We start from the raw sequence: 27,028 nt of genomic DNA on the forward strand, positions 1-27,028 counted from the left end.
AATATCTTTCTAATCAAGAGCTGTTGAAGTATGTATATCCCTATCTCTGTATACTTGCCATTTTAATTCAATGGCTGCCAAAATATCAATATACGTATTAAAAATTTGTTGGAGATAGATGTTGATTAAACATTTTTAGAGTTTTTAAAAATAATATCAGGTGTAATGGAATTCTTTAAAGTGGAAAAAAGAATCAGCTATTATGTTGAACTGACTTTTACTAAACTATGTGGCCAAATTTCTAGCTAAATGGCAGCTACCACAAAATGTGGTATGGGGTGGGGCTGGTGGAGAGGCTTAAAAAGTAACTAGGAGTCGTCTTCTTTAAATACTGAGAATGAAATTAGAACTTTCGTGTATACATAGCACATTTTGGTATTTGAATTATAGAAAATGCTATTCAGGGGAAAATGGCTAAAATTAACAGTACAAGAAACAACAGATGTTGGGAAGGATGCAGAGAAAGGGGAGCCCTCTTGCACTGTTGGTGGGAATGCAAACTCGTGCAGTCACTCTGGAAAACAGTATGGAGGTTCCACAAAAAGTTAAACATAGAACTACCCTACAACCCAGCAATTGCAGTACTGGGTATTTATCCAAAGCATACAAACGTAGTGATTCAAAGGGGCACCTGCACCCCAATGTTTATAACCGCAATGTCCACAATAGCCACACTATGGAAAGAGCCTAAATGTCATTGACTGATGAATAGCTATAGAAGAAGTTGTATATATATATATATAATGGAAAATTACTCAGCCATCAAAAAGAATGAAATCTTGCCATTTGCAATGACAAGGATGAAACTAGAGGGTATTTTTTTTTAAAGATTTTATTTATTTATGTGACAGAGAGACAGCCAGCGAGAGAGGGAACACAGCAGGGGGAGTGGGAGAGGAAGAAGCAGGCTCCCAGCGGAGGAGCCCGATCGGGACTCAATCCCGGAACGCCGGGATCATGCCCTGAGCCGAAGGCAGACACTTAACGACTGCGCTACCCAAGCGCCCCGAAACTAGTGGGTATTATACAGGCAAAATAAGTCAGAGAAAGAGAAAAACCATACGATTTCACTAGTGTGTGGAATTTAAGAAAAGAAACAGATGAACACAGAGGAAGGAAAAAAAGATAAAAACAGAGAGGGAGGCAAACCATTTTTTAAGAGACTCAACTATAGGGAACAAACTGTGTGTTGCTGGAGGCGATGTGGTGGGGGAATGGGGTAAATGGGGTGATGGGCATTAAGGAGAACACTTGTAATGAGCAAGTGATGAATCACCAAATTCTACCCCTGAAACTAATACTACCTTATATATTAACTAACTTGAATTTAAATAAACCCTTGAAAGAAAACCAGAGCAAAACAAAGAAAGGAAGGAAGCTACGAAGGGAGGGAAGGAGAAAGGAAAGAAGGAAAATGCTATTCAGGGGAGAAAACAGATCTCTTTTATTATAACATGAAAGGCATTTTAAAAAGTGCATTACATGTAGGTTTTTCTTTTCCCTCCCAAGGTGATGAGGCACCCAGATCATGTATCATCCAGTGTGTATCTTTGGGCTCATCATGAGAAACTTGTTGTCATCGACCAGTCAGTGGCCTTTGTGGGTGGCATTGACCTGGCCTACGGAAGGTGGGATGACAATGAACACAGACTCACAGACATGGGCAGTGTGAAGCGTGTCACCGCAAGATCGTCTCTGGGTTCCTTCACTGTAAGTGAATTTCATCTTTATGGAACTGCATGAAAGGGTCGTGATTTGTGTAAGTATGTGTTAATAGCATGACTGACTGACTGGTTGAATGAGGGGCGGCCTCTTCCTGGATCGACACACCTGGTTTCAAATACCACCTAGCACGTCTGTAAGTTTGCATCTTGTGATCTCAGTCTCTTCTCTTAGAAGAGATCCAGTAGCACATTTGCTCACTCACAGTCCACTCCTTCGTTCTCCATTTAAATGAAAGATTCATTCCCTATTTGGAAAAAAAAAGTTCATAAACTAAAATATGCATCAGTTGGGCTTGAAGTTAAATAAGCAGCCTTATTACAAGGACCTGCCAAGGCTTTTGAAAGCTTTGCACATCCTACTTAAGGATGTGCAAATAAAGGCTAGGTCATTGTGGAGTCATGCAGGGACTTCTCTCTGAATCCAGGAAGTCAGTAACTTCTCAGAGTACCTTTCAAATCAAGAGCTGCCAAGATACCCATATGCCTTTGTCCATATGCAGTACTTACTGTTTCAACCCCAACCGTTGCCAGAATATCAATACACTTATTAAAATTTTCGACGGGCTCCATCTTATTTTACTGCTGGATATGTTGGTAACTTTTCCGGAAAAAAAAAAACAAAACCGATTTAGTGAATAGTTAGCCAGGAAAATCACTGGCAGAAGCAGCACAACTTAACATTTATCAGAGGCAGAAGTTCAGTTGCTCCATAGTGAATGTAACTCATGTAACTATTTGAGATAAAAAGGTTCCTGGTATGAAATTTCAGGAATTTGGTCTATGAAGGAGCAGCTACAAAGGAATGCCTGGTATCCCTTTGCCAGGATTGAAACAGCTCCTAAGAATCCTCTCTGCCCCTGGGCTAACCTCACCCATTATTGCGTGTCTGATAGAGAGCCTCCATCCTGTGTGAACGTGACACCTCAGCTCAGCGGGAATGAGAGGATCACATTGCAGCGTATCTTATGCAGTGTCTTTTTTTTTTTTTTAATAATTTTCTCAGGCTGAAACAACAGGGTCCATGGAATCCTTGAGCCTCAAAGACAAAAATGAATCTAGTAAAAATCCGCCTACCCTGAAGAGTGTTGATGATATGGATTCAAAACTGAAAGGAATAGGAAAGTCCAGAAAGTTCTCTAAATTTAGCCTCTACTGGCAGCTCCACAGGCACCACCTATACAATGCAGACAGCATCAGCAGCATTGACAGCGCCTCCAGTAAGTCTTGGTCTTTGCTAGAATGTATCCTCATGATGTTCTTCCCTTCCACAGCTGGATACTGTGTACCAGTCTTTAAAACCTGTCTTTCTGGAATGGAGTCATAGGAGCAACACTGAAAGGTGGCTCCATCACTCTAATCAATAGCCTGCCATTTTGTGGCTTTGTGGGCCTCATTTTAGAAGAGATTTATTGTTTTATTCACCTAAGGAGTCCTAACAACCACAATTCATACTTCTGATGGTAGCAGAATGACTCAACATTTCTAAAATAATGCCACGTTATAAAGAAAAAAGAAAAGTATGAGGCATCCTTCCCTCTTCATAGAAGAAATCTCATTTCTCTTCCTATCCAGAAATACATGAAGCTTTTATCTTCAAACATTAGATTTCCTCCATCTTGTAAATTTGCTCTTCATTTCATATCTGTCTTAAAGCTCTGCCGTTTTCTGTTACACGGAATTTGTGACTGATTTTATAGCCTTGCCTAGTGTTAAAAATGATTGAGCCTGCTTTTCACTTTAGAAAACTTGCTGTACTTATATTTCTTTAAAAAAAAAGAACTCTCAACTTTCTCCAGGTTATTGTAATCACTGTAGGAGTCGTCAGAATTTAATCCATGGTTTAAAACCCCACCTGAAACTCTTTCGCTCCTCCAGTAAGTCTGAGCAGGGCCTCGCTAGACCTGACGTGGGTAAGTGATGCGTGAGGCAGCAGAATGTCCTCAGGCGTCCGCTGTCGTTGCATGAGCAGAGTGAGTGTGTTTGTGGCCTGGCTTTCTGTTTGCACCATGTTCACACCACATGTGTTATCAGAAACTGCAATCTCATAAGCTTTTGCAAGAACTAGGTATTTGAGTAAGTTCATCAGGGCCTAATATGCAGTGGTGGGGATGAAGAGGAATGTGGCAGCCCATCACATAAAGGGATAAGTAACGACCGTAATGTATGGTGACCACAGTAAAATCTTACAAGCTAGTTTGTCATGTGCAGACTGCCTGTGACGACCGTGAGCACTGGTCGACGCTTGGTAGTAATAGTGTTATCTCCCTTTTTACAGATGAGGAAGCTCAGGGGTCAGAGATGATTAGTAACTTGCACAGTGGTGTTCCAGTTTATCAGCCTCCCAGAGCTCATAATTCGGATTTATGATTTAGCAAAAATCATAAGATTACTCCATCACGAGCAGTTGGCTAAATTCCAAGGCCACAGTTCTAGTGTGCTGTTTAGAAGACTGAGGGAGAGCCCAGTTATTGCGGCTGGGTCTGAGTCACTTGTGGACGCTGGTGTTTCTCAGCGGCTCTGAGGGGAATACTGTGGAGGTGGGCCCGGACCCTCCCACCTCTATTGGTCCTTGCTTCAAACAGAGAAGTCCTGCTTCCATATATATATTGAAGTTCCCTATGAATTTGTGTTGGGGGAAAAAAAACGTAAGGGTCTACTATTAATAATAAAAGGAGTTTAAAGAGCACAGTTATACATTTAAATTGTGTAATGACTTAAACTTACATTGTCTCATAGGACTTGAAACTCCAATTAAACGTAGAGGAACTCTTCATGAGAAACTGAAACTGAGTATTTGCTAGAGTTAATAACTTCCTTTCCTGAGGCTATAAACTGGGTTAGCTTCTTTGCAATGTCAGTTTCACTTGAACGAAAAAGACCTTGACGGGGGCGCCTGGGTGGTGTAGTTGGTTAAGCCTCCGACTGGACTTCAGCTCAGATCATGATCTCATGCTCATGAGATCAAGCCCCACATGGAGCCCAGAGTGGGGCTCATGCTCAGAGTTGGGGGGCGGTTGTTAAGATTCTCTCTCTCCCTTTCCCTTTGTCCCTCCCCCTGCTCTCTCTGTTTCTCAAAAAATAAACAAATCTTAAAACAAAACAAAACAAAAAAACCATGATAAACTGGGCTCCTAGTGAACGTTACTGGTGTTGTATAGAAATCAGTGTGGAGGGGCGCCTGGGTGGCACAGCGGTTAAGCGTCTGCCTTCGGCTCAGGGCGTGATCCTGGAGTTATGGGATCGAGCCCCACGTCAGGCTCCTCTGCTATGAGCCTGCTTCTTCCTCTCCCACTCCCCCTGCTTGTGTTCCCTCTCTCACTGGCTGTCTCTATCTCTGTCAAATAAATAAATAAAATCTTAAAAAAAAAAAAAGAAATCAGTGTGGAGCATGCGTTCAAGATCACTCCACAGTGATAATGAGAAGATTCACCAAAATCAGTTCATATTGAATGTGATTAGTAGTCATGGTACATTTCTGTAGTACACATACAAAATCATTCAGCCATCTTTAAGATTTTTTTTCCTCTCAAAATGATGTTGCAAGAGGGAGAATTTCAAGTTGCAATGGCTTTGCTTGATAACTATGTTATTTTTAAACAGTTAAACTTTTTTAAGCAAGATTAAATAAATGGCTGAGGGGAGGAAGTAGTTTTTGCGATTTAGTTGAGACAGTGTTTCAACCCCAGAGATCTAATCATAAGGGATAAAGAATAGTAGGTTAAATCGTTTCTAAACTCTGTTCTCAGGGATGCAGTAGTAGAAGACGTATTTTCTCCTGTCGAGGAGTTTATTATCTAATAGATAAGCATCAGTTTTAAATGTTTCTCTAACCTAGTGTCTTAGTAATCCATCAGGGGAGATACCCCTACTGGCAAGAGTTACCAGTGAGGCCTTGTCCACAAAGGCAAACCCTGATCCACGATTCTAAAATCCCAGTTTCAAAAATCAGAAGGTTTTTAAAAAATATAACTCATTGAGGACCTGTTTTGGAACTGGCCCTGAATATAGGCACAAATTCAGTAGGTAGAGCCTAAGAAGGGAGAAAAACAGACATCCTATGTAGACATTGTATCCTAAAGCACATATATGGAAAATGCCAAGAGTGTTTATTTCAGAATCTCAGGCATAGGTGTGCCATGTGGTAAATACATAGAGGTCTACCATTTCTTATTCAAAATTCTAGGGGTCAGAGGTACTTCAGAAATTAGAAGATTTGGGGTTTTAGAAGGGTAATGCCATACCTATACTTCATGTTATACTGCTGGCAGGGTCCTGGAAATACCCTATAAGCAAATCATTTATATTTCTGTAGCTCTAGGTGGGATAAAGATTACAACCTCTTGTCAGATCCGGTCAGATTTTACCAACAAACGAGCTGTAAGAAAACACTTGGATTTTCAGAGCTTCTGGGTTTTGGAATTATGGTTAAAAGATGACTAAATTTATGTATAGATTGGGTTGATGGGACAGATCTGTACCTGTATATGGAGGGCCTTGAAAATCAGGCTGCAACATTGAACTTCATCCACTAAGTGTTGGAGAATCCCTGGGGGGGAGAGGGGTTGGAGAAGATGGGCGGTGGGGGGATGGAGGGCTTAAGGGTGGTGTTCTACGAAATTACACTAGAGACTCAAGGAGTCTGACTAGCTTGTCCCAAGAATGACGTAAATGGAACAAATTTTTCCCAAAGAATCAGCAGAATTTCTCTAGGATTTGAGAAGCAGCAATGGGGAGGTAGGTGGAGAAGATAGCAAAGAAAAGAGAGGAGCCAATGTTGATTTCGAGGTTTGAGCTTGAGCCACTATGAACAGAAAGCAGAAATCTCAAGAGCAGGCTTGATTTTGTGAGGACAATAATGATTCTAGTGTTAAACCCGTGATTTTAAGTGCTGATGGGGCAACGAGGTGGACGAGGCCAAGGTGAGACCCAGGGAGTGGCTGTCCATCTTAGAGCCAAAGGAGAAGCCAGAGCTAGAGGGGCACATGTAGGAGAAGGTCGGGGAGAACTTCTTTAGGGAGGAGAGGGACTAGGAAAGAAGGTCAAGACGAGGGGTTGGAGTAATGGTGTAGGGGATGCATCCTTGGCAGGCAGGGTCTGGGCCACTGACGGATGAGGATGGCAGAAAACTAGCCTGGAAACCTATGCCACAGACAAGGCAGGTACCATCATGAAATCAACGAGGAGCCAGATGCAGAGTAAGGAGAAGCCCTCAGATCAGAACTGCCGACGTAGAAAGCCTCTCTTCTGCTTTAGGTGCTCATGCACGTCTGAGCAGTAACCACAGTTACTAGGAACCCTTGGCTCTAGTGCCTTAATATCTCATTTGTTCTGAGGAAGACCCTGATTTATTTGGAATAACTTAGGCCAAGATTATTGAGACCGAAACCAAAAACAGATTTGAATTCTGAACAGGTTGGATCCAATTAGAACCAACATAATTTTCTGAGACTAGAATTTGCTTTGTTTTTCTTATCATAACTGATTATTAGAAGAAAGTTAATTTTTAAACAAGTGTATGTATGTAAATGTAAAGCTCTGGCTTATATGTATAATATATTATCTTACATATGTGTACTTTTAATTTTGGAATTTGACCCATTATTTATCTCATTCTTTGTTCCTGTTTTCTTTCTCTCTCTTTTTTTAAATACGAAGTGCCATGCTTACTGTAAAGATTTTACAGGTGAGCAAACAGATTACCAGTACTTTGGCCTTTCAGTCTTAACAGAGCAGGAAAATAAATCACTGGGAGAAGTCAATAGAATCCTATTTTTAACATTATTTAGTTTTGTTAATAATTGGCACTTTAAGGGGCGCCTGGGTGGCTCAGTTGGTTGAGCGTCCGGCTCTTGGTTTCGGCTCCGATCATGATCTCGGGGTTCTAAGATGGAGAGCCTGGCGTCCAGCTCTGAGCTCAGTGCAGAGTCTGCGTGGGCTTCTTTCTCCTTCTCCCTCTGCCCCTCCCCCTGCTCACACGCATGCGCTCTCTCTCTCAAATAAATAAAATCTTTAAAAAATAATAAATATTTAGCACTTCAACACATTTTTCTTTTGTTTTAAGAGGCGGGGAGGAGCGGACGGAGAGGGGGAGAGAGAATCTTAAGCAGGCTCCACACCCAGCACAGAGCCAGACATGGGACTCCATCTCACGACCTGAGCTGAAATCAAGAGTCCAGTGCTTAACCCACTGAGCCACCCAGGTGCCCCAAGACATTTTTCTTTTATAGAAAATTTCAGTAACCTTTGGAGGTTAATTATTCAGTTCGAGGTAGAATATTAGCAGTGTGTGTGGTGATTGTTTAAAAACTTTTGCTCTGCAAATACTTATTGATTGCCTACTGACTACCGAGAGCTCTACCAAGCAGTGAAGTTACACTCTCCAGCCCTGAGGAGTTTACAGCCTGGTGGGGAGCACCCTTACACAGCTGGGACACACAGCAGGGGGGCACATCCTTCCATGGCTGTGGCACAGAGTCAGAGGCCCTGGGGTGTGCAGCCCCGGGTGGTTCCACAACACTGCATGTGGCTGCCTGCGCCTGCCGGGATCTGGGCGGTATCAGTAGGGCAGGGAACAGCTAATGTGGTTCTGGAAGGATGTGAAGTTGAGGATGAGAGGGAAGGAAGATCAGTCCAGACCGAAGGAATAATGTGCCAGATGCACCAAGACTAACAGACCACGCCTGTCAGAATCCTGTGAGAAACGTGCTGTGCCTGGCTGGGGGGAAAAGGGCTCTGAAAGGGAGGGTGGCACCAGTTTGCGAAGAGCCTTCTGTGCACGCTCAGCATTTAGGATTTGACTCCGTTAGGCAGCAGGTGCTCTTAAAATGCTGTTAAGCCAACAGTCTGCGTTTTAGAAAGACAGTTCTGGGACGTGTGGTGGGAGGGGCCGGTCCACTACTCTCACTGGCACGTGCTACCATGTATTCATTCAACAAAAAGTTTTGCATCGAGTATCTCATTTGTTAAGTGCCTCTTTTGTGCCAAGCGCTGCATCTGTGATTTGTAGTTGTGCTTGTCTTCCTGCTTCGTCGTCTTTGTGGTCAACATATCCCATAAATGTACAAACTATTTAAGTCGAAGTATTCACCCTTAAGTAAAACGGTCCCAGCAGAGCTCTGTGAAATGTTGCAGTGGAATGCTGCTTTTGTGCCTATGTGATCGTAAGTTGTGTGTGTTGTTGTGATATTTTTTATGGATGTCATTTATGATGCTGGGAATACAGAATGTTAGAACTCAAAGATCTTAGATGCCATCTAGGCTAAATTCTTCCTTTTATGTATAAAGAATTTCTGACCCCCAAAAATGAAGCTCAGTGTCACTTAGCCTGACAGTTCCAGGGCTGGAACAGAGGCTGTCTGCGTATTTGAGGTTCTTGCTTTTGAGATGCAAAAGATAAGCATTACGTATGGGTGTGCCCCATATCCACTGGGGAGAGCCAAGGGCATGATTTCTTCATGGCCTCTGCCTCTCTGTTTCTCTGCCTGACCTGGCTTTACTGCTCTTTTATTATTCCTCCCAGTGAGTTCTTTGTTCACGGTTAGCTCTGTGATCCATTCTTCAGTCATCTGGTAGATGGGGAGAAGAATGTTGAATTTCATTGTCAAGTGATGAGCCTCGTGGCAGCCCCAACTACCCACTAATGATAAACTTGTGTGCAGTGTGAAACCTTGCCAGCCCACAGCCTCAGAGGGCTGAGCACATGCTGCCCTAGAGCTGAGCCTTAAGGGGAACAGTTGAGAAGTCCCAAGGTGTTTAACGAGTGAGGGTGAGCCCCCCCCCCGGGGGCCTACCTGAACACCGTGTCCGCTGCCTTTACAGACACCAGCTCCATCCGCAGTTTGCAGACAGGCATGGGAGAGCTCCATGGGGAGACCAGGTTCTGGCATGGGAAGGACTACTGCAATTTTGTCTTCAAAGACTGGGTTCAACTGGATAAACCTTTTGCTGGTGAGTGCCAGGATCATGGATGGATGCTCGTATTTGGTCTTTTACTTGTCAGCATCAGAGCGAGTGCGCATGTGCAGGATATAATGTCCTTTGTTCTGCTTTGGTTTGTTCTGAATATTTGGTAAAACTTTGGAGACTGTCATTCAGTCGTGTACTGAAGGACTTCTCCTTGTAGTTACAATAAGAAAAGAGCATGAGATATAGCTTACTGTTTGAAACCTCCAGGTTTCATCGAGGCATATTTTGGGGGTAATAATCTATAATTCTGCAAGAGATGGTGCCTTTCCTTTGATCATCTCCTTTTCTGCGTATCATCTTCATCTTCCAGCATTAAAATGGCACATTTTCAGATTATCACTGTGCTGATGTATCTAAGAGAAAATAGAGATGGAACTGTATACACATAGCCTGAGGTTATTTCAACAGGACACAAAAGAAAAACGTAATATTAAGTACGCAGCCCTAGGTAATTTACACCAACTCACATCTCACCTTGCCTAGTGATTATCTCAGACTAAGTGAGATGGACACATCCTGGGGGAGGCCCGTGGGGGACTGTGCTCCTCAGTGTGTATCTGTGTTTCCTTTGGCTATAAAGGTATCGTTGCACCCCAGCCAAGTACTATATGCTTAGTGAACATTACCATGTTTCCTTTGACATATCGCGGTTGGGGTCCGTGCTGGCAGCGGATGGCTCTGTCCCTGGCACAGCAGTTCGTGATGAGCCTTGCCCGGGGCACCTGGGCAGATTTCATTGACAGATACTCCACTCCCCGGATGCCGTGGCATGACATTGCCTCTGTGGTCCACGGGAAGGCGGCTCGTGACGTGGCCCGTCACTTCATCCAGCGCTGGAACTTTACGAAGGTACGTAGATCGTTTTATCATGATTCAGGCCACATAAAGAGAGCCTGGAAGAGGGGCTCCTGGGTGGCTCAGTCTTCAGGCATCTGCCTTCGGCTCAGAGCATCATCCCAGCGTTCTGGGATCAAGCCCCACATCAGGCTCCTCCATTGGGAGCCTGCTTCCTCCTTTCCCTCTGCCCCTGCCTGTGTTCCCTCTGTCGCTGGCTGTCTCTCTGTCTGTCAAATAAATAAATAAAATCTAAAAAAAAAAGAGAGAGAGAACCTGGAAGAGGAGAAACCTAGAGGGTTGGCAAGAAGGTACTGTGGTGGCCCGTCTGCTCTTGAGTGCCTGGCTGTCAGGTGCCAGGGTCTGTGGGCAAAAGAAAAAGAAGATGTTCCTGAACTTTCCCACCACAGACAGTTCAGAGCACAGAGAGATAGATGCCCCTTTCAGGGCCTATCATGATCCTTTCACAGTATGGGTACTCAGTGTTAAGTATCTGGTCTGGGCTGATGGGCACCTGGAGGGCTATTGTAGGGGGGAAAAGGGCCTTGTTTGGATGAGAGAGCTCCAGCTTTCACATCTTCCCAGTCCTGGCATTATGCTGGGTTCATACTGGTCCAAGCTTCTGGGAGGTGTCTCTGAGCGAGGGGAGGAGTGTGAGAAGATGGGGCCATTTTCCTTTTTTTCAGACTGTGTCGTATGCCTTCACTACATACAGGAATAACTTAAGTACCTACCATCCAGGTGTCATTAAGGTTCCATCTTACTGTAAATTATGACAAGGTATTAGTCTCCTTGATAATTTGGGAAAAATTGTTTTATCAATAACTTAGAATATCACTTAATTTTCATTTATGTAAGCTTTTATTTACATAAATGTTATAACCTTTTAGAAATACTGGAAATATTTTTTAAGATTCATTTATCTATTTTAGGGAAAGGGGGGAGGGGCGGAGGGAGAGGGAGAGGGAATCTCAAGCAGACTCTCCACTGAGCACAGAGTCTGAGAAGTAATGAAAAGATTTTTAACAAAATTTAAGGAAGCATGAATGAATAAATGAAGAAATATTACTTTTTTTTTTAAAAAGATTTTATTTATTTATTTGACAGAGACAGAGACAGCCAGCGAGAGAGGGAACACAAGCAGGGGGAGTGGGAGAGGAAGAAGCAGGCTCCTAGCAGAGGAGCCTGATGTGGGGCTCGATCCCACAATGTCGGGATCACGCCCTGAGCTGAAGGCAGACTCTTAACCGCTGTGCCACCCAGGCGCCCCAAGAAATATTACTTTTAACCTACTGGTATCTGTGATCGGTTTGGGGATTTCCAATGCTTTTATATTCTCTTCCTGACAGGCTAAATTGGTAAACCCCAGAAAGCTTTTAAAAAGTATGCAACCTTTAACTTAGAAAATCTTTTTTGGGTATTTAAGTTAAAGAAGTAATCTGGGGCACCTGGTGGCTCAGTCAGTCAAGTGTCTGCCTTCAGCTCAGGTCATGGTCCCAGGGTCCTGAGATCGGCCCCGTGTTAGGCTTCCTGCTCAGTAGGGAGTCTGCTTCTCCCTCTCCCTCTGCTTGTGCTCTCTCTCTCTCTGGCAAATAAGTAAAAAAATAAAATCTAAAAAAAAGTAATCTGATAGGTAATTTATTTTGATATTGCTTCTAATAATTCTGATAAAATGAGAAATAACTGAAATGCACAATAGGAATTTATTTAACAAATTATGGTTCTTTTGCATCATTTTCTTAGGAAGTTATTAAAATAGGATATACAGTGCTATACTGTGACAAGATATCTACAACATAGTAAGAAATCGATTGACAAAAAAATACCATTTTTGCAATTATATACCTCTGTAACTCTAGATTGCATCTAAAGTTTCCTTAAAAATATAAAACAATAGATGCCCACTACAAAAGATAAAAAAAAAAAAAGAAGAAGGATAAAAGGAGTTTTCTTCCTCTGGAAAATAGAACAGAAAAATAAATAATGTCTTGCCTCTTCAACTAGAAACTCCACTGTTAATGTTTTTCTTTTTCTTTTTCAAATGAATCTGAATTTCTTTATAAACCACAAAGTAGGCAGGAATGGAGCTATTTTCTCATGTGGATCTTTTTTTTTTTTTTTTTTTTTTTTTTNTTTTTTTTTTTTTTACCTGTTTTCGTTTATTTTAGATTATGAAGTCAAAATATCGGTCCCTCTCTTATCCTTTCCTGCTTCCCAAATCTCAAACAACAGCCCATGAGTTGAAATATCAAGTGCCTGGGTCCGTCCATGCCAATGTACAGGTAAGGCTGGCTTCTCTTTTTCACCAAATGCTACTGGGTAATATTACTCTTATGGATTAAGTGCCTATTACATTGGCTTCAGATTTTTCAATGAGGACAACTCCAAAGCAAATCTGAATAGACCTTTTAAAATTTAGTATTATATTTCCAATTTAAAGTAGATTCCATTTATCCTCTTTTAAAAATTCTTATAAATATAATCAATGCACAGTTTTACTTCCTTACCACTCATTACCTCGTCACTCTCTTTTATTGTACACTGTAGTATATTCATCATTATCTTTACGTGTCTGTCTCTTATTTCACCTGTATTATCATTTCTTTTTTTTTTTTTTTTAAAGATTTTATTTATTTTATTTATTTGACAGAGATAGAGACAGCCAGCGAGAGAGGGAACACAAGCAGGGGGAGTGGGAGTGGAAGAAGCAGGCTCATAGCAGAGGAGCCTGATGTGGGGCTCGATCCCATAACGCCGGGATCATGCCCTGAGCCAAAGGCAGCCGCTTAACCGCTGTGCCACCCAGGCGCCCCTGTATTATCATTTCTTTAGCGACACACTCATCTCTTTTATGCCTCTCTTCCTCCCACTGTAGCTATCCTAGAGTCTTACACTTATCCTAGAGTAGGTGATGGATAATCTCCTTAGCTGAGTCACTTTATAACTGAAATATAAAACAATCATTGTTAAGAAGCATTTCCCTTATGAGAGGGTCTCACAGAAAGCATGTGTATTCTTAAACTGTATAATCTTTCATGCATAAATTGTAAAAACATCAAATGCTCAAGAAATTTATATTTCTATCTTTTTGTGTTTTTTTTTTTCTTTTTTACTATGTTTGATATTATCACTGGTAGGTTGCAAAATGACTAAAGAGGGTTAATCAGTCTGGAATAGCTCATCTACGCTTACAAAATATTTTAAAAAGTTTCTTTGTCCTCCACTCATAACATTTGACTCTAAAGGGTCTGGTTGTAGTTTCCTCAAAAATGTATTAAGTTTACATATAAATTAAGAATCTTTACGTCACAAGGATTCCAATAAATGCATTCTTAAATGGTAAATGCGTAAGTAAATAAATATTCTTAGAAAAGGCCAGTCAAGGAAAGGCTTGTCCTGTAGTTCCTTCTGAAGTGACCCAAGCAACATGATATACCGTCAGCCAGGGACTGATACTGGTTAACCACCAGGAATGTGGCTGAAACTTCCCATCTAAGAAGCTCCTTATACTTCAATCTAATTTTAGTTCCTAATTAACCAAATGCCTTTTAGAGGCTCTTTTAATAGAATATGGAATTTGCTTAATGGAGTCACATCATTTTATCACATCCAGTCGAAGCATCTCAGATTACAAATAGGAAAATTAAGACCCAGTGGAGCTATGAGACTTGTCCAGGGTCACCAGCTGGTTATAGGTAGAGGTAGGACTTGAAATCCTGCTCTAGTCCATTGTTACCACGGCTCAGATATCTTGAGATCATCAGGCGCAGAACTAGGATGGGCTGCCTTTGACATTGCCTTTTGTTCAAGGTCATTCACTATCAGCATCCAAAGTATTGTTTAAGTAAGAGTGCCTGAGTGGCTTGGTCAGTTATGCATCCAACTCTTGTTTTTACCTCAGGTCATGATCTCAGGGTCGTGAGACTGAGTTCCACACTGGGCTCTGAGCTGGGTGTGGAGCCTGCTTAAGATTCTCTTTCGCCCTCTCCCTCTGCCCCTACCCATCCCCCCTCTCTTAAAAAAAAAAAAAGGATTGTTTAAGTAAATATCCAGCAGACTGCTATGGACATTACTAATACAGATTTATGTAATCTGGACGTGGATTCTAGTGAATACGATTATGTAAATGAAATGCCTAAATCAGTTACTTTTACTATATACAAGTAATATTTGTAGCTAAGAAATAAAAAGACATTTCAGGCCATAGATCAAATAAGAGAACAATCAAAGAGACAAATCACTCAAGAGAAATACCTATAGCAAATATTTAGTTATCCCAGGCTACAGGAGATAATTAATTTAAATTTAGAGGCACAGATATATATGTGTTCACATGTAAGTTAATGAATATTTTATGAACCTGTTTAATTTTATTCTACTTGGCGGGAAAAATTATCCATGCTGTAGGATAAAATAGGAGCCTTCATGTTAAGAGAACAAGAGAATTTAAGATTTGAGGTGGCATTAAAATTGACTCAGGGATCAACTTATCAAAGTTAGCAGATGCTAATTAAGCATCTGTTGAAAAGGAATTTCCGGGAATTGCATAGTTGTACGCTGGTGTTGCATAAACATACATCATCTCTTACCTGTGGATAAAGCCCTGTTTTATATATTCTCATCCAATTCCCTGGCAAGTAGACAGAAACTGTGTGTCCGCTCTGTCAGATGCCTCCTGGAGTCACCCTCTCTGCATCCCTGAATGTGGGTGTTAGAGGTGGGGCTGGAACCGGGATATCTCCTGATATGCTTCTGTGTCCATCCTCGATTTACTCGGGTGGCCTGGACTCAGGAACCTGTAGAGCCAATTGATTTGAAAGGAAGTCTACCAAGACTTACTCATTAACTCGTTTATTCCGTCAACATATGTTTATTAAGAGCCATCTGTTTGCACAGTGAAGTCATCAGTGCATACTTGGGTGCTGAGTAAGAAGAAGTTCTCTGCCTCTGGAAGCCTAGTTAGCTGGGGGAGAGAAAGCTATGACATTGAACTATGTAGTTAACAATGCTAGGTGTGGTCCGCGACTAACCGCTGGCATGCAAGTAGGGCCCAGCACGCTGTGCGAGTCTGGCAGTGAGGACGAGAGAACTGGGTGTCTGCTCTAAGTAATAAGCCTGCCTGCTCCATGGATGGGAGATCCGACTGCCGCAGACCATTTGCTCTTGAGGACTTGGCAGGTGAAGTTGAGACGGCTAAGGCCAGATTGGGGATACCGTGGAGTGCCAGCTTGGTTAATTGGGACCAGATCCTGGAGGCGTTAGTGAACTTTGGAACTTTTTTTCCCCTTATCCAGGAAGCAGCATGATATAGGAATGCTTTATGAAAACTAACCCAGATCAGAGTTTCCAAACCTGGTTTTACCTGTGAAATGCTAATAGCTATGTCACAAAAAAGATTTCCATGGACAGAGAAGCTTTTGCCGATCTTCTAAGCACAGGACTTCTTAGTGCCTTTGTTATGCTGATGTGTATCAGGGAATCGCTAGGAATAAATGTGCTGTGAGAATTTCCCAAGCCGAATGGATGGAGTTTCTCTCATTTTGTCATGTGTCTGTTTCCATCTCTCTGAACAAACCCACTCGGGCACCTAAAGGTTATACATAGGGAGAACTTAGACAAAAAGGAGAGCGAAAGCAAGGACACCGGTAAGGAGGCTGTGACTGTGGTTCTAGCGTATACAAAGTTCGCATTTGTCAATTAGCATTCTTTTTCTTGAAGAGGACCCCCCCATAATTTAAGAAGTGTTACTGGTCACCGGAAGGTGTTTTTCAGAATGGCCAAAATAACTCCAGTGGTGAAAACAGTGGGCCCAGCCAGCCAGTGCCAACTTTTCGAAGTCAGGAAAGTCTGAGAGGACCAGAAACCAAAAAAAGAAAAGAAATGACCCTGCTTCTGTTCTCCTTTTCTGTAAAGTTCTGACTGCGGTGTTGTTTCACTTCACGTTATTTACTGGCTCTCCACATTATTCTATACATTCTTGTTCTAGACATTCTTGTTCTAGACATTCTTGTTTTCAAGTCATGAGCATTCTAGACATTCTTGTTTTCAAGTCATGAGCAAATAGAACTTAGAAGCCCAAAGCCATAATCGAGCTGAATCCCTGGTTTTCCAGAGACTCCAGAAGGGAGCTGGGAGGTGAGACCCAGTACATTGTAGGCTACTTGATCTTTAAAGGGTTAATTGTCATACTTCTGGGCCCTTCACTCTCTCAGCTATCATGTGGCAATAGCCAAATAACTCTTACATACTCTCAGTTGAGAAATTTAACACTATTTAATAAAGTTCTTTCTTAGGTTTATTCTTTTTTTAAAACAAGTTTTAGCATAATTTTTAACAGTTTATTGTTCATAACGTAATTTAGAGACCGCAAGCTTTAATTAACTCAAAAGGAGCAAGGGGATGTAGCAAGTGGAAGAGGTAGATTCTAGAGTCAGAGTGTGTTCAAATGCCAGCTTTGCTACACACTAGCCGTGCACCCTTGGGAAAATTGCTTCACATCTCCGTATGCATTTTCTTCATCAATAAAACAGACATCATAATAGTATCTGCCTCATAGGGTTGATGGTGAGAGCTAAGTGAAATCCATGCAAAAGCACTTAGAAAATGCACTAGTTTGGATCATATCAATGTTAGCTTCAGTCCTCAAGCTTTCCCTTGTGTTTTCAAGAGTGTGGAACAAAGAAGGGGACATTTTTCTGGGTGGGTCAGGAGGGTAATTCTGGCTACAAAATCTTTATACCATAAATTTATTGAAATGGAGAGAAAGAGCATTTGACATAATGAAATAGGTAGTAGGTAAGATTCACGTTCTTTTATTTGCAAAGGGAACCCACTGATTTAATTCTTTTAACACAAAAACATTGGGTCCAATTATCTTTGGTAATTGCACACCAGCCGTGATGCCCAGCCGTCGCAGAAGGCTTGCCACAACCAGCCAGGGCGGCCAGTCCAGGGGGGAACGGAGGCTGCCCCCACCAACACGAGTTTCTGCTCCTAAAAAAAAAAGTCATCTGAACCTGAAAGCTGACTTCAGCAACTTCCACCAACACTTTTAAAATAATCTCAGGTGTTTCCCCTCTGAGCTGGGCATTCTCAGAAGCCTGCCAAGAACATTTAGAGAAGACAAAGCAGGAGAAAGGCTCGGGGCCGAGGGGTGGAGGAAAGATGGTTCTGAAACCACTTATGCACAGTTCTTGTATAAAAGAACTTATTCTCTCCCGAAAAGGAACAAACTGGATGCCTGAATACTATCATTGCCATGTAAGGTAAATGACCAAGACAGGACATTCGGCATGTCTATCAAGGTAAAAGACCATGCCTGATGCCAAATGAGCATCAATATGGAATCAATATAGGGAACAATCCTCTTTATTAAATTGGGCAGCTTCCTGTAGAAAAGCCATTCCTTAGACAATCATTGTTGAGAAGTCCTGCCAAATTGAGGGAAATAATTCCACTGGAGTTAGGTCTTTGATCTCTCTGTCTGTTAAAAAAAATTAAACAGGAAAGAAACTATACAGGCAAGTGTGAATGACATCCAGATTATGTTAGTGGAAAAACTTGTTCCTACACTTGGGGAAAATGGCCACATGACTCTCTGCAGAATATCACTGTAGGAATCAATGTAGGTGTCAAAGGCCCACAGCATGTTTTGTGTTGTGAAAAAATGAAGTAGGTAGGGAGGGGTAAAAGAAAGCCACTTAACTTCCTCTAAGGCTGTTTCCTAACATGGAGGCTGTTTCCCGTCTGTGGAACAGGTCTTCATGCAGTGGCATTCTGTGCTCGCCGCTGTGGTTCTTGGAGGGAGAGCCATGAACGGCGAGTGTTTACTCCTGCCCAGCACTGCATTAAGCTCTTCGTGGATTATTTCATTCAGTATTCACCAGTCTCTACACCGGAGTCCTGTGTGACCTCTTATTTTCACAGATGAGGAAAGTAAGACTTTGGGAGGTTAAAACAGCCCAGGGAGGAGCGGTGAGGCTGAGGCTGAGCAGGCTGGCTCCAGGCCCGAGGTGGTCACCACCAGGCACAGGCTGTGTCCGACGAGATCTGGCTGGTCGTAACCACCAAGGGCTCGGGCCAGGCCGAGCTGGATGTCTGGCTTGCCATTTTGAATCCTCTTCTGTTGCGGCAGCCCCAAGTCCTTCCCTAACCCTCTTCTTGCTTCCTCCTGGCTCCCAAGAGCCCCCATCAACACCTTCTTCCTAGGGCTTCTCTCCCCTTCAGTTTTATTCTTCAGAAGTTTATTTTCTTCCTCTCCTTCAGCCTCAAGATTAACTTTTCTCTATTATTCAGGCAAAAGGATCATCCCATGTTGTGTGGTAAATGGGTGGTACGAAAGTGGTGATTAGAAGGAAGGGCTTGATAGTGTGAGGTGAATTCTTGAACAAAGTCCATTTCTTGGTGCTCCTGGCCTGCTTTTGTCCTGGGTACAGACTGGAAGAATAAGGCCCAACAGTCTGAGTGCTTCCCTTGTCTCCTGACCCGTGCCACTGATGGGCTTCTCCATGGAAGCCAACTTCTGCTTGAGAGACATATAAATGGCTCTTGTCCTAACAGTCTCTGGTCCACAGCTGACTGACTTGGGAGTTAAGGGAAACACAAAGAAATTAAGATATGTGCTGAATTTATATGGAAGAAAAGCATTACAGTAAGAGAAAAGCAACTTGGGACAAATACTAAGAAAGCTTTGAAAGTTTTCCTTCGAGAAGAAATTTCTGAGTTTCAATCCATATATTCTATTTGGGCCCACTGTGTATAAGGGATTAGGGCTTGTGGATAAAAGAGAAGGTTATCTTCCTGCCTGTCTGTCTGTCTATCTATCTATATCTATGTATCTATCTATTTTTACATAACAATTCAGCCATTCTGTACATGACTCAGTGCTCACCATGGTAAGTGGGGTCACTATCTGTCACTATACAACATTATTACAATATCATTGACTCTATCCTCTGTGCCATCTCTGTGACTGACTTATTTTATAACTGGAAGTTTGACCTCTTAATCCCCTTCACCTATTTTGCCTGAGAAGGCTATCTTTTAAGTTAAAAAATAGGACATAGTACAAAGGAAAATGACTGGTTACAGTTTTGAAGCTAAAACATAAAATTAGAAATATGGGCTTTTTATATGCTTTAAAATTGTGTATTCAGAGTTGAGGTTTGAAAAGTGAGGGTTAGATTTGATTCTCAGTATACATATGGCAGTAAGATAAGGCCTATTTCTGCATATGTAAGCAAGAGTTTGAGGCTTGTCTCAGTTATGCTGGTTTAAAACAGAAATGCGGGACAAGTTGGTCAGACCACTTAAGAAAAAGGAGAGAGTAAATCTTAAATTTAAAACAGAAGGGAGTCAGTCACAGTGTGTTTGGCCTGCTTGGCTGTTTACAAACTTTCTAGACTATTAAGCATTTAAAGCAGTTGAATGGATCTGTATATCACCTCTACCTTGAACTTGCCTGCTTTCCCTTCATGGAGCTCTCTGCCATCAATCTTTTTTTTTTTTTTAAAGATTTTATTTATTTATTTGACAGAGATAGAGACAGCCAGTGAGAGAGGGAACACAAGCAGGGGGAGTGGGAGAGGAAGAAGCAGGCTCATAGCAGAGGAGCCTGATGTGGGGCTTGATCCCATAATGCCAGGATCACGCCCTGAGCCGAAGGCAGATGCTTAACCGCTGTGCCACCCAGGCGCCCCTCTCTGCCATCAATCTTAGCTTTCCTCCCCAGTGTGTCTTGTTCCAGGGAGCCTCTTTCTGGTATAGCTGTCCAGGAAACTACTCCAAACTGATTAGACTTGAGACCTATTTGGCACTCCTCATTTATATCTTACGTTAATGAGCTTATTAAATCATTGAATCAGGGCAAGTTTGGAGAGTGAGAAAGGAAAGTGTAAGGTTTCTGGATTTGAGGGGAAGACTGAGAAGTGACCACCAAAGGTGGTACATAAACTTCGCCTATAAGTTTTTAGGGAGCCTATACATCAAATATCTACTATATTCCCCACACCGTAGATCTGTGTTTGTTATGCCATTTATTTCTTCACTCAGCAGCTGTGGCGCACGTGCCTCTGTGTGTGTGTGTGTGTGTGTGTGTGTGTGTGTGTGTGTGAGAGAGAGAGAGAGAGAGAGAGAGATATCTCAGTTGTACAGTGAAGGAAAGCAAGCCTCCCTGATATTAAAAGGACTTGTTGAAGGTGAAAGAGCTCGTAAGGGCAGAGCTGTAGCACAGATCTCTGGAGTTTCTGTCTGCCCAGCATACTCTGCCATTTTATATGTTGTTTCCAGAGTTCTCTCGAATTAGATCAGGATGTGTAGGAGAAGAATCTTCTCTAGGTAGCCTGCAGTTTCAGGGCTATGCCTCTCCGCAACCCAATTCGACATAAATTTGAGAGGACTAACAACTGAAACTTCTATTTGTTCAGAACTTTGTCATTTCTACTGATGGACAATAATGCAGTTCCTTAGAGATGATTTGAAGTCGAGATATTTTCCCAGTGTGGATCATGTTTATATAAATTTCCTTGTGAGTTTTCTTTTGAGATATTTGATGATTGATACTCACAACTAAACTTTCCAATGGCACGTATTCATCTGATAAAATTCAGTAAGTGTTTTGAGGGGAAGCTATTTTGTAATAAATACCTCATACTAAAGAATAAGATTTTGAGGATAAAATCAATGATGTTAGTAAGTTCTAGTTTGAATTTCATGAGTGTTATCGATAACAACTTTTAAAGTTATTGACTAGATCAAGAATTTTATGAGATCTTTTATATATAATAGACAAAACCAATTACATACTGGATCACTTTATAGATTCCTAATAATGTGGAGCCATTCTTTTGTTTTCAATTTCAGTTGACCTCATGAGAGACCATTGCAATATTCATTTCAAATCAGGAATAGTGAATCTATTTTTATAGTAATTCTTCTGCAATGTCATGCTATTTTAAGGAAAATCGGTTAATAAATATTTACTGAGCACCTGCTGTCTGCCCAACGTTGTACTGTAGTCATAGTTAGAATACTGGAAAAAGTGACGAACAGTGGTTCTTAGTTGGAAAGGCTTATATGTCCTCTGGGCCACCGTCCCGTGCACAGCCACAGTCTCTATGGCGGCTCAGATGTGATGAGCCACAATTCAAATGCATCCTCTAATGTTCTCGTTAGTAATAGCAAACACTCACATACCACGTGCCAGGTAGTAGGCCTCCTGCACGCTTCACAGTAATTCATCTAATCCGCTCTATAACCCTATAAAAGAGATACTCAATTGAACAGAACAGAAATCTGTGAGGCACCAGGAGGTTGAGAAACTTGACCAAGATCAAAGCTACTGAGTGGCTGGGCTAAGCTTTGAACTAGGCAGTCCCGCTAAGTATCAGTGTACTTACCTTATACTCAGGTGTCTGGGCTGGAAACCCTTAATGTTATCCTGATGGGAGCAGGCGAGTGTCTGAACAGGGGGAGGCAGTAGGGATGAGAAATATGAGCCATGAGGAGGCACACCAAGAATCAGTCAGCTAATTAAAGGCAAAGTCATGGTTATATATCTAAATGAAGCTATTTATGTTTTAAAATGTATGGATCTGAACCCTATCTATTTGGGGAAAAAGGAATCAGCACATTATCAGGTCAGAGCTAGGGTGACTATATCTTATGGCTCAAAACAGGACACTTTGGAGAGTAAAAGTGGTACTATTAACAAATTCACCAGAACAACAGGCATTCTGGTGTAATTGTGGAACCATCATGAAAAAAAGAATACCGATGGTCACCCTACTTATAGCCACCGAAAGAGGGACTTTTGAAATACTCTTTGTAGAAACTACACTTTATGGTTTCCAGTTTCGAATGAAAATAATCCTGGGTGGAGGAGGAAGTATTCAGGGCTTGACTTCTAGCCTGGCTCCTTCCTTATGGATTATGTCCAAGGACCAATGTCCCACCCACCTCCTCTCCGTGGGCCCACACATGACACCCAAGCCACTGTAATCATTCAGTTGTGTAGAAGAAAAAGGATTGATTTCATTTTATGAATACATCTGGCGTCCTCTCGATTGTTTGCTCATTTCCGATTGTTGCCTTGTAGCTGCTTCGTTCTGCTGCTGACTGGTCGGCTGGTATAAAGTACCATGAAGAGTCCATCCACACTGCTTACGTCCATGTGATAGAGAACAGCAAGCACTACGTCTATATAGAAGTAAGTCCTGCTCACGTAAATTAGCGTGACAACCTGCCTTCCCAAAATAGCTTAAAAGACTGCAGGGTCCCCGACTGAGGATCTCTACATTAATCGGCATGTGTTGAGATGTGAGTTCGAGTCACCTGAATTTTTACGTCCCCAGCATACCTGACATGCACTTTGCATTTTCATCAACTCAGGCCTCTAGGAGCAGTCCCCCAAGTTCTTGTTATTAAAGTGTGTGAACTCACTCTACTCTTACCAGCCGGAAATACCACAAGGCGGATGAGTAAGTTTTTATTTGCCTTGAGGTGGAGGGTCTGAGTGGGAGGCACGTGCTGCTTCAGGAGAGCACACACAAGGGTGCGTTGCTCAAATGGAGACCACTGGGTGCCGCTGGTTTGGCAATATTGGAATAGGGAGAGTGCTGGGAAAGGGACGTAGAAAAGGGAGATGTGAGGTCATGGAGGGCAAGTGTCACCTCCTTCAATCCTGTATGAACCATTGTTCCTTTTAAAGTTTGGTCAGATCCCAGAGTTTGTGTTCAGAGAAGAGGAGAAGACCTAGGGACACTTCACTTAGTTTGGGAACCTTAATTGCACTTCAAAGTAGATGTGAAGCTAGCTCAGAGCACGTGGAAAATCCTGAAAAAAAATTAGAAGTCACGATAATGTAAAAATAAATCAGAGCACATCTCTCTTCTTTATTTTCATCTTGTCTTTCCCATTGAATTTTTCAATGTGTGGAGGGAGATGGGTTTCTTGGAGAAAACCTGTGTTCCTTCCCATCTCCCCCTCCATATAGTGACTAATCACGAAGAGCAAGTGGGAAAGAATTAGAGCTTTGTTTATTTCACAGGTCTGGAGGAAGAGAAGCTGATTTCAAAACTTAGCAGGCTAAATGAAATACAGTATCCTGCATGGGACTACGCAACAGGAAAAGGACTGTGAATATCAAAGTCCGGAGCTTTGCAGTACTGATACAATTAGTATTACTGATCTCAGCAGTTACACCATCACGATAGAACATGTTCACGGCTGCCTCATCCATGACCCAGACTCCTCGTGCTTTAGCTCTTTGTAGTAGCATTAAGTCAGCCTTTCTTATTAGTGCTACCACAGCGCTGTGACGTCCGTAATGCTGTGTGGACACACGTGGCTGTGAGCACAGACCTGTTACACGTCTAGCCGAGCTAAGTGGTTGGCCTTTACCCTGCTCTCCCCAAAAGAGGAGAACAGGCCGTGACATGCGGCCGGTGGGTGTTCACAGCTGCCGAGGAACGCGAAGCTTCTCTGTGATATGAATTCAGAAAAACAAACATGGTTTGGTTGCCACTGACTTTTTATTGTTGGATGCCTTAAGAGAAAACACATTCTCGAGTGAGTTCCCGCACAATGTCTCCTGGAAAGTTTGTCTTATTAGAGATTTATGCACTTAAGTCTAAAACATGTAAACTAGTAAAAATAATGATGTTGCAAAGGGGTGATAATCCTAGTTTGAGTCATTGCTTCTGTGTCTCTTTACAATGATTAGCAAAGATTACTTTATGATGATTATAAGTTACAGGTGTATTATAACAATGCATGTAAGTATGTGATAGTGATAATATTTGTACCTAATTACTAACATTCCTTTACGCAGCAACTAAATCTTTTACACCATTATGATAATAATGTACCCGGGTTTTTTAGGAAGAGTTTTAAAGAATGTTTTATGGGTAAATGAATAGTATAGGTTACTTAAAGAAAAAAGAAAAATATTTCTTTTTCTAGTTTGTTGGTTTATTTTTATGTATAAAACATATTTGTGTAAGAGATTTGAAGCTACTTAAAATAGAATTTCAGAAATAGTAAGTGACCCAAACAAATGAGACAAGGCAAAAGCAGATACTAGGAAATGATAGAGAATGGGTGGACAAAATTAGACCAGTATTCAGCCATCTACCCTGTTAGAAAGGTAAGTTGAGCAGGAGACAGAAAATTTACCAATATAGGATTTTATTTTATTATTTTTTTAAGGTTTTTTTAATTATTTATTTATTTGACAGAGAGACAGCCAGCGAGAGAGGGAACACAAGCAGAGGGAGTAGGAGAGGAAGAAGCAGGCTCCCACCAGAGCAAGGAGCCCAGTGAGGGGCTCGATCCCAGGACCCTGGGATCACACCCTAAGCCGAAGGCAGATGCCTAACGACTGAGCCACCCAGGCTCCCCAACCAATATAGAATTTTAAATCATGAGCATTTACACAATACATGAATCTGAAAACCTGGGGTCCCTAATGATTAAATTTGGAGTGTTCTTACTTTTCTAAAAATGTCAGCGACAAAGAACTCACATGATGAAATAGCAGTGTAGCCTCCCCCTGGACTGAGATATGATATGTGAAATGCCTGGAAACGTGTGAGACCCAGAGTGAGATGAGGCTTCTTTTATTCTCAGGGTCATTTACTTTCCTAAATGATTTTAGTAACAAGAACATGTCTGCTATGTGAAACTTGTTTTTTTCATATCGGTGTAGTGTTTGTAATAGAGCATGTTTTCCATGTATATACACTACTAAGATAAAAAAGGCTTATGTGATCACTGTCTTTCTTACAGAACCAGTTTTTCATAAGTTGCGCTGATGACAAAGTTGTGTTCAACAAGATAGGTGACGCCATTGCTCGGAGGATACTGAAAGCTCACAGGTAATGTTTTGGCCTTTGGGTAGGAGTGGTTACTGCGAATGTTCTTGCCTTTACTGCTAAAATGACTTTTGAAAGCCTGTGTTAAAATACGGTCTTTTCCTAGCAGGCATAAATTGGGTTCTGCTAGTGGTAGGTTATTGGTTCCTTCAATCTGATTTCAGTTGCTGAGAATTTTGAGTCCATTTTTGAAGCAATCGGAATTCTTCCAGGGCCTAGTCATTTTTTCCTGGCCAGTCTCTTTCCCACGCCATTAGAGTTGTGATTTGATTTATTTAGTGGCAGACAGTGAACTGTGTTCACTTAAAAATCAAAGCAAAATAGTCATCATATTTTTCCATGGGTTATATTTAAATGCTTGTTACCCTCCGTCTTACTTCTTCAGCTCATGGGATTATTTTTTTAATAACAATGTTATTAAAATATAATTCACATACCATACAATCCAGCCACTTGAAGTGTACAATTCAGGGACTTTTAGCATATTCACGGAGTTGTGCAGCTATACCTAATCAGTTTTAGAACATTTTCATCACCCCAGAAAGAAACCTTATATCTATTAGCAGTCACTGTCTACTTCTCCTTATTTGATCCTCTTGCAACCGCTAAACTTCTTTCTTTCCATGTAGATTTGCTTACTCTGGGCATTTCATATAAATGGATTCATACAATATGTGGTCTTTTGTGACTGACTTCTTTCACCTAATTTAATGTTTCCAAGACTCATCTATGTTATAGGATGTTAACAGTATTTCATTGATATTTATTGCCAGGTAATATTCCATTTTCTGGATATACTATATTCTATGTATCCATTCATTAGTTGGTAGATATTTGGGATGTTTCCAATGTTTGGCTCTTCTGATTAATGCTGCATAAATATTCCATCTTAGTTTTTCTGCAGACACATTTTTATTACCCTAGAGGTAGAATTGCAGGGTTATATGGTAATTCTATGTTTAACGGTTTGAGAAGCTGCCAGAAGGTTTTCAAAAACAGCTACACCATTTTACATTCCTATTGTGTATGAGGGCTCCAGTTTCTCTGTATCATTGCCAGTACTTACTATTATCTCTCTTTTGGATTATGGCCATCCTAATAGGTATGAAATGATATCTCATTGTGGTTTGGATTTGAATTTCCCTAATGACTAATGATGTTGTGTATTTTTTTGTTTGTTTATTTGCCATTTCATGTAATTATCTCTGGAGAAATATATATTCAAATTACTTGTCCTTTTTTTACTTAGTTCGTTTTTTCAATGTTGTAAGAGTTCTTTATATATTCTAGATACAAATATCATATCAGATTTATACCTTGCCAGTATTTTCCCCTATGCAGGGTGTTTTCTTTTATACTTTCTTGATAATATCTTTTGAAACACACAAGTTTTTAATTTTGATGAAGTCCAGTTTATCTGTTTTTTCTTTTATTGCTTCTGCTTTGGTACCATAGCCACAAAATCACTGCCTAATCCAAGATCATGAAGATTTATACTTCTCTTCTCCTAAGAATTTTATAGTTTTACTCCTTACACTTAGGTCTTAGATTCATTTTGGGTTATTTTCATATACGGTGTGAGGCAGCAGTCCCACTTCATTCCTTTTTTTTTTTTTTTTTTAAAGATTTTATTTT

General features: G+C 41.4%; 1 protein-coding gene across 8 annotated transcripts in view; it reads left to right on the forward strand.

Moving 5' to 3' along the window:
- The window catches only part of PLD1 (phospholipase D1), a 196,112-nt gene that overhangs the window by 120,160 nt on the left and 48,924 nt on the right, over positions 1-27,028 (forward strand). For 6 of the 8 annotated variants that reach the window (XR_004626204.1, XR_004626203.1, XM_034662905.1 and 3 more), the window contains 8 exons: positions 1,510-1,710; positions 2,728-2,941; positions 3,521-3,634; positions 9,543-9,671; positions 10,420-10,538; positions 12,692-12,805; positions 22,618-22,728; positions 25,308-25,396. Coding sequence is in view for 6 of the 8 variants with exons in the window: in XM_034662905.1 (XP_034518796.1) it covers positions 1,510-1,710; positions 2,728-2,941; positions 3,521-3,634; positions 9,543-9,671; positions 10,420-10,538; positions 12,692-12,805; positions 22,618-22,728; positions 25,308-25,396 (1,091 nt within the window). In the remaining 2 variants the exon portion in view is untranslated. The remainder of the gene's footprint in view (positions 1-1,509; positions 1,711-2,727; positions 2,942-3,520; positions 3,635-9,542; positions 9,672-10,419; positions 10,539-12,691; positions 12,806-22,617; positions 22,729-25,307; positions 25,397-27,028) is intronic. The other 2 variants (XM_034662912.1, XM_019802114.2) reach the window with 1 other exon arrangement.

Source organism: Ailuropoda melanoleuca, chromosome 1, assembly GCF_002007445.2.
Source record: "Ailuropoda melanoleuca isolate Jingjing chromosome 1, ASM200744v2, whole genome shotgun sequence".
Classification (NCBI taxonomy): Eukaryota; Metazoa; Chordata; class Mammalia; order Carnivora; family Ursidae; genus Ailuropoda; species Ailuropoda melanoleuca.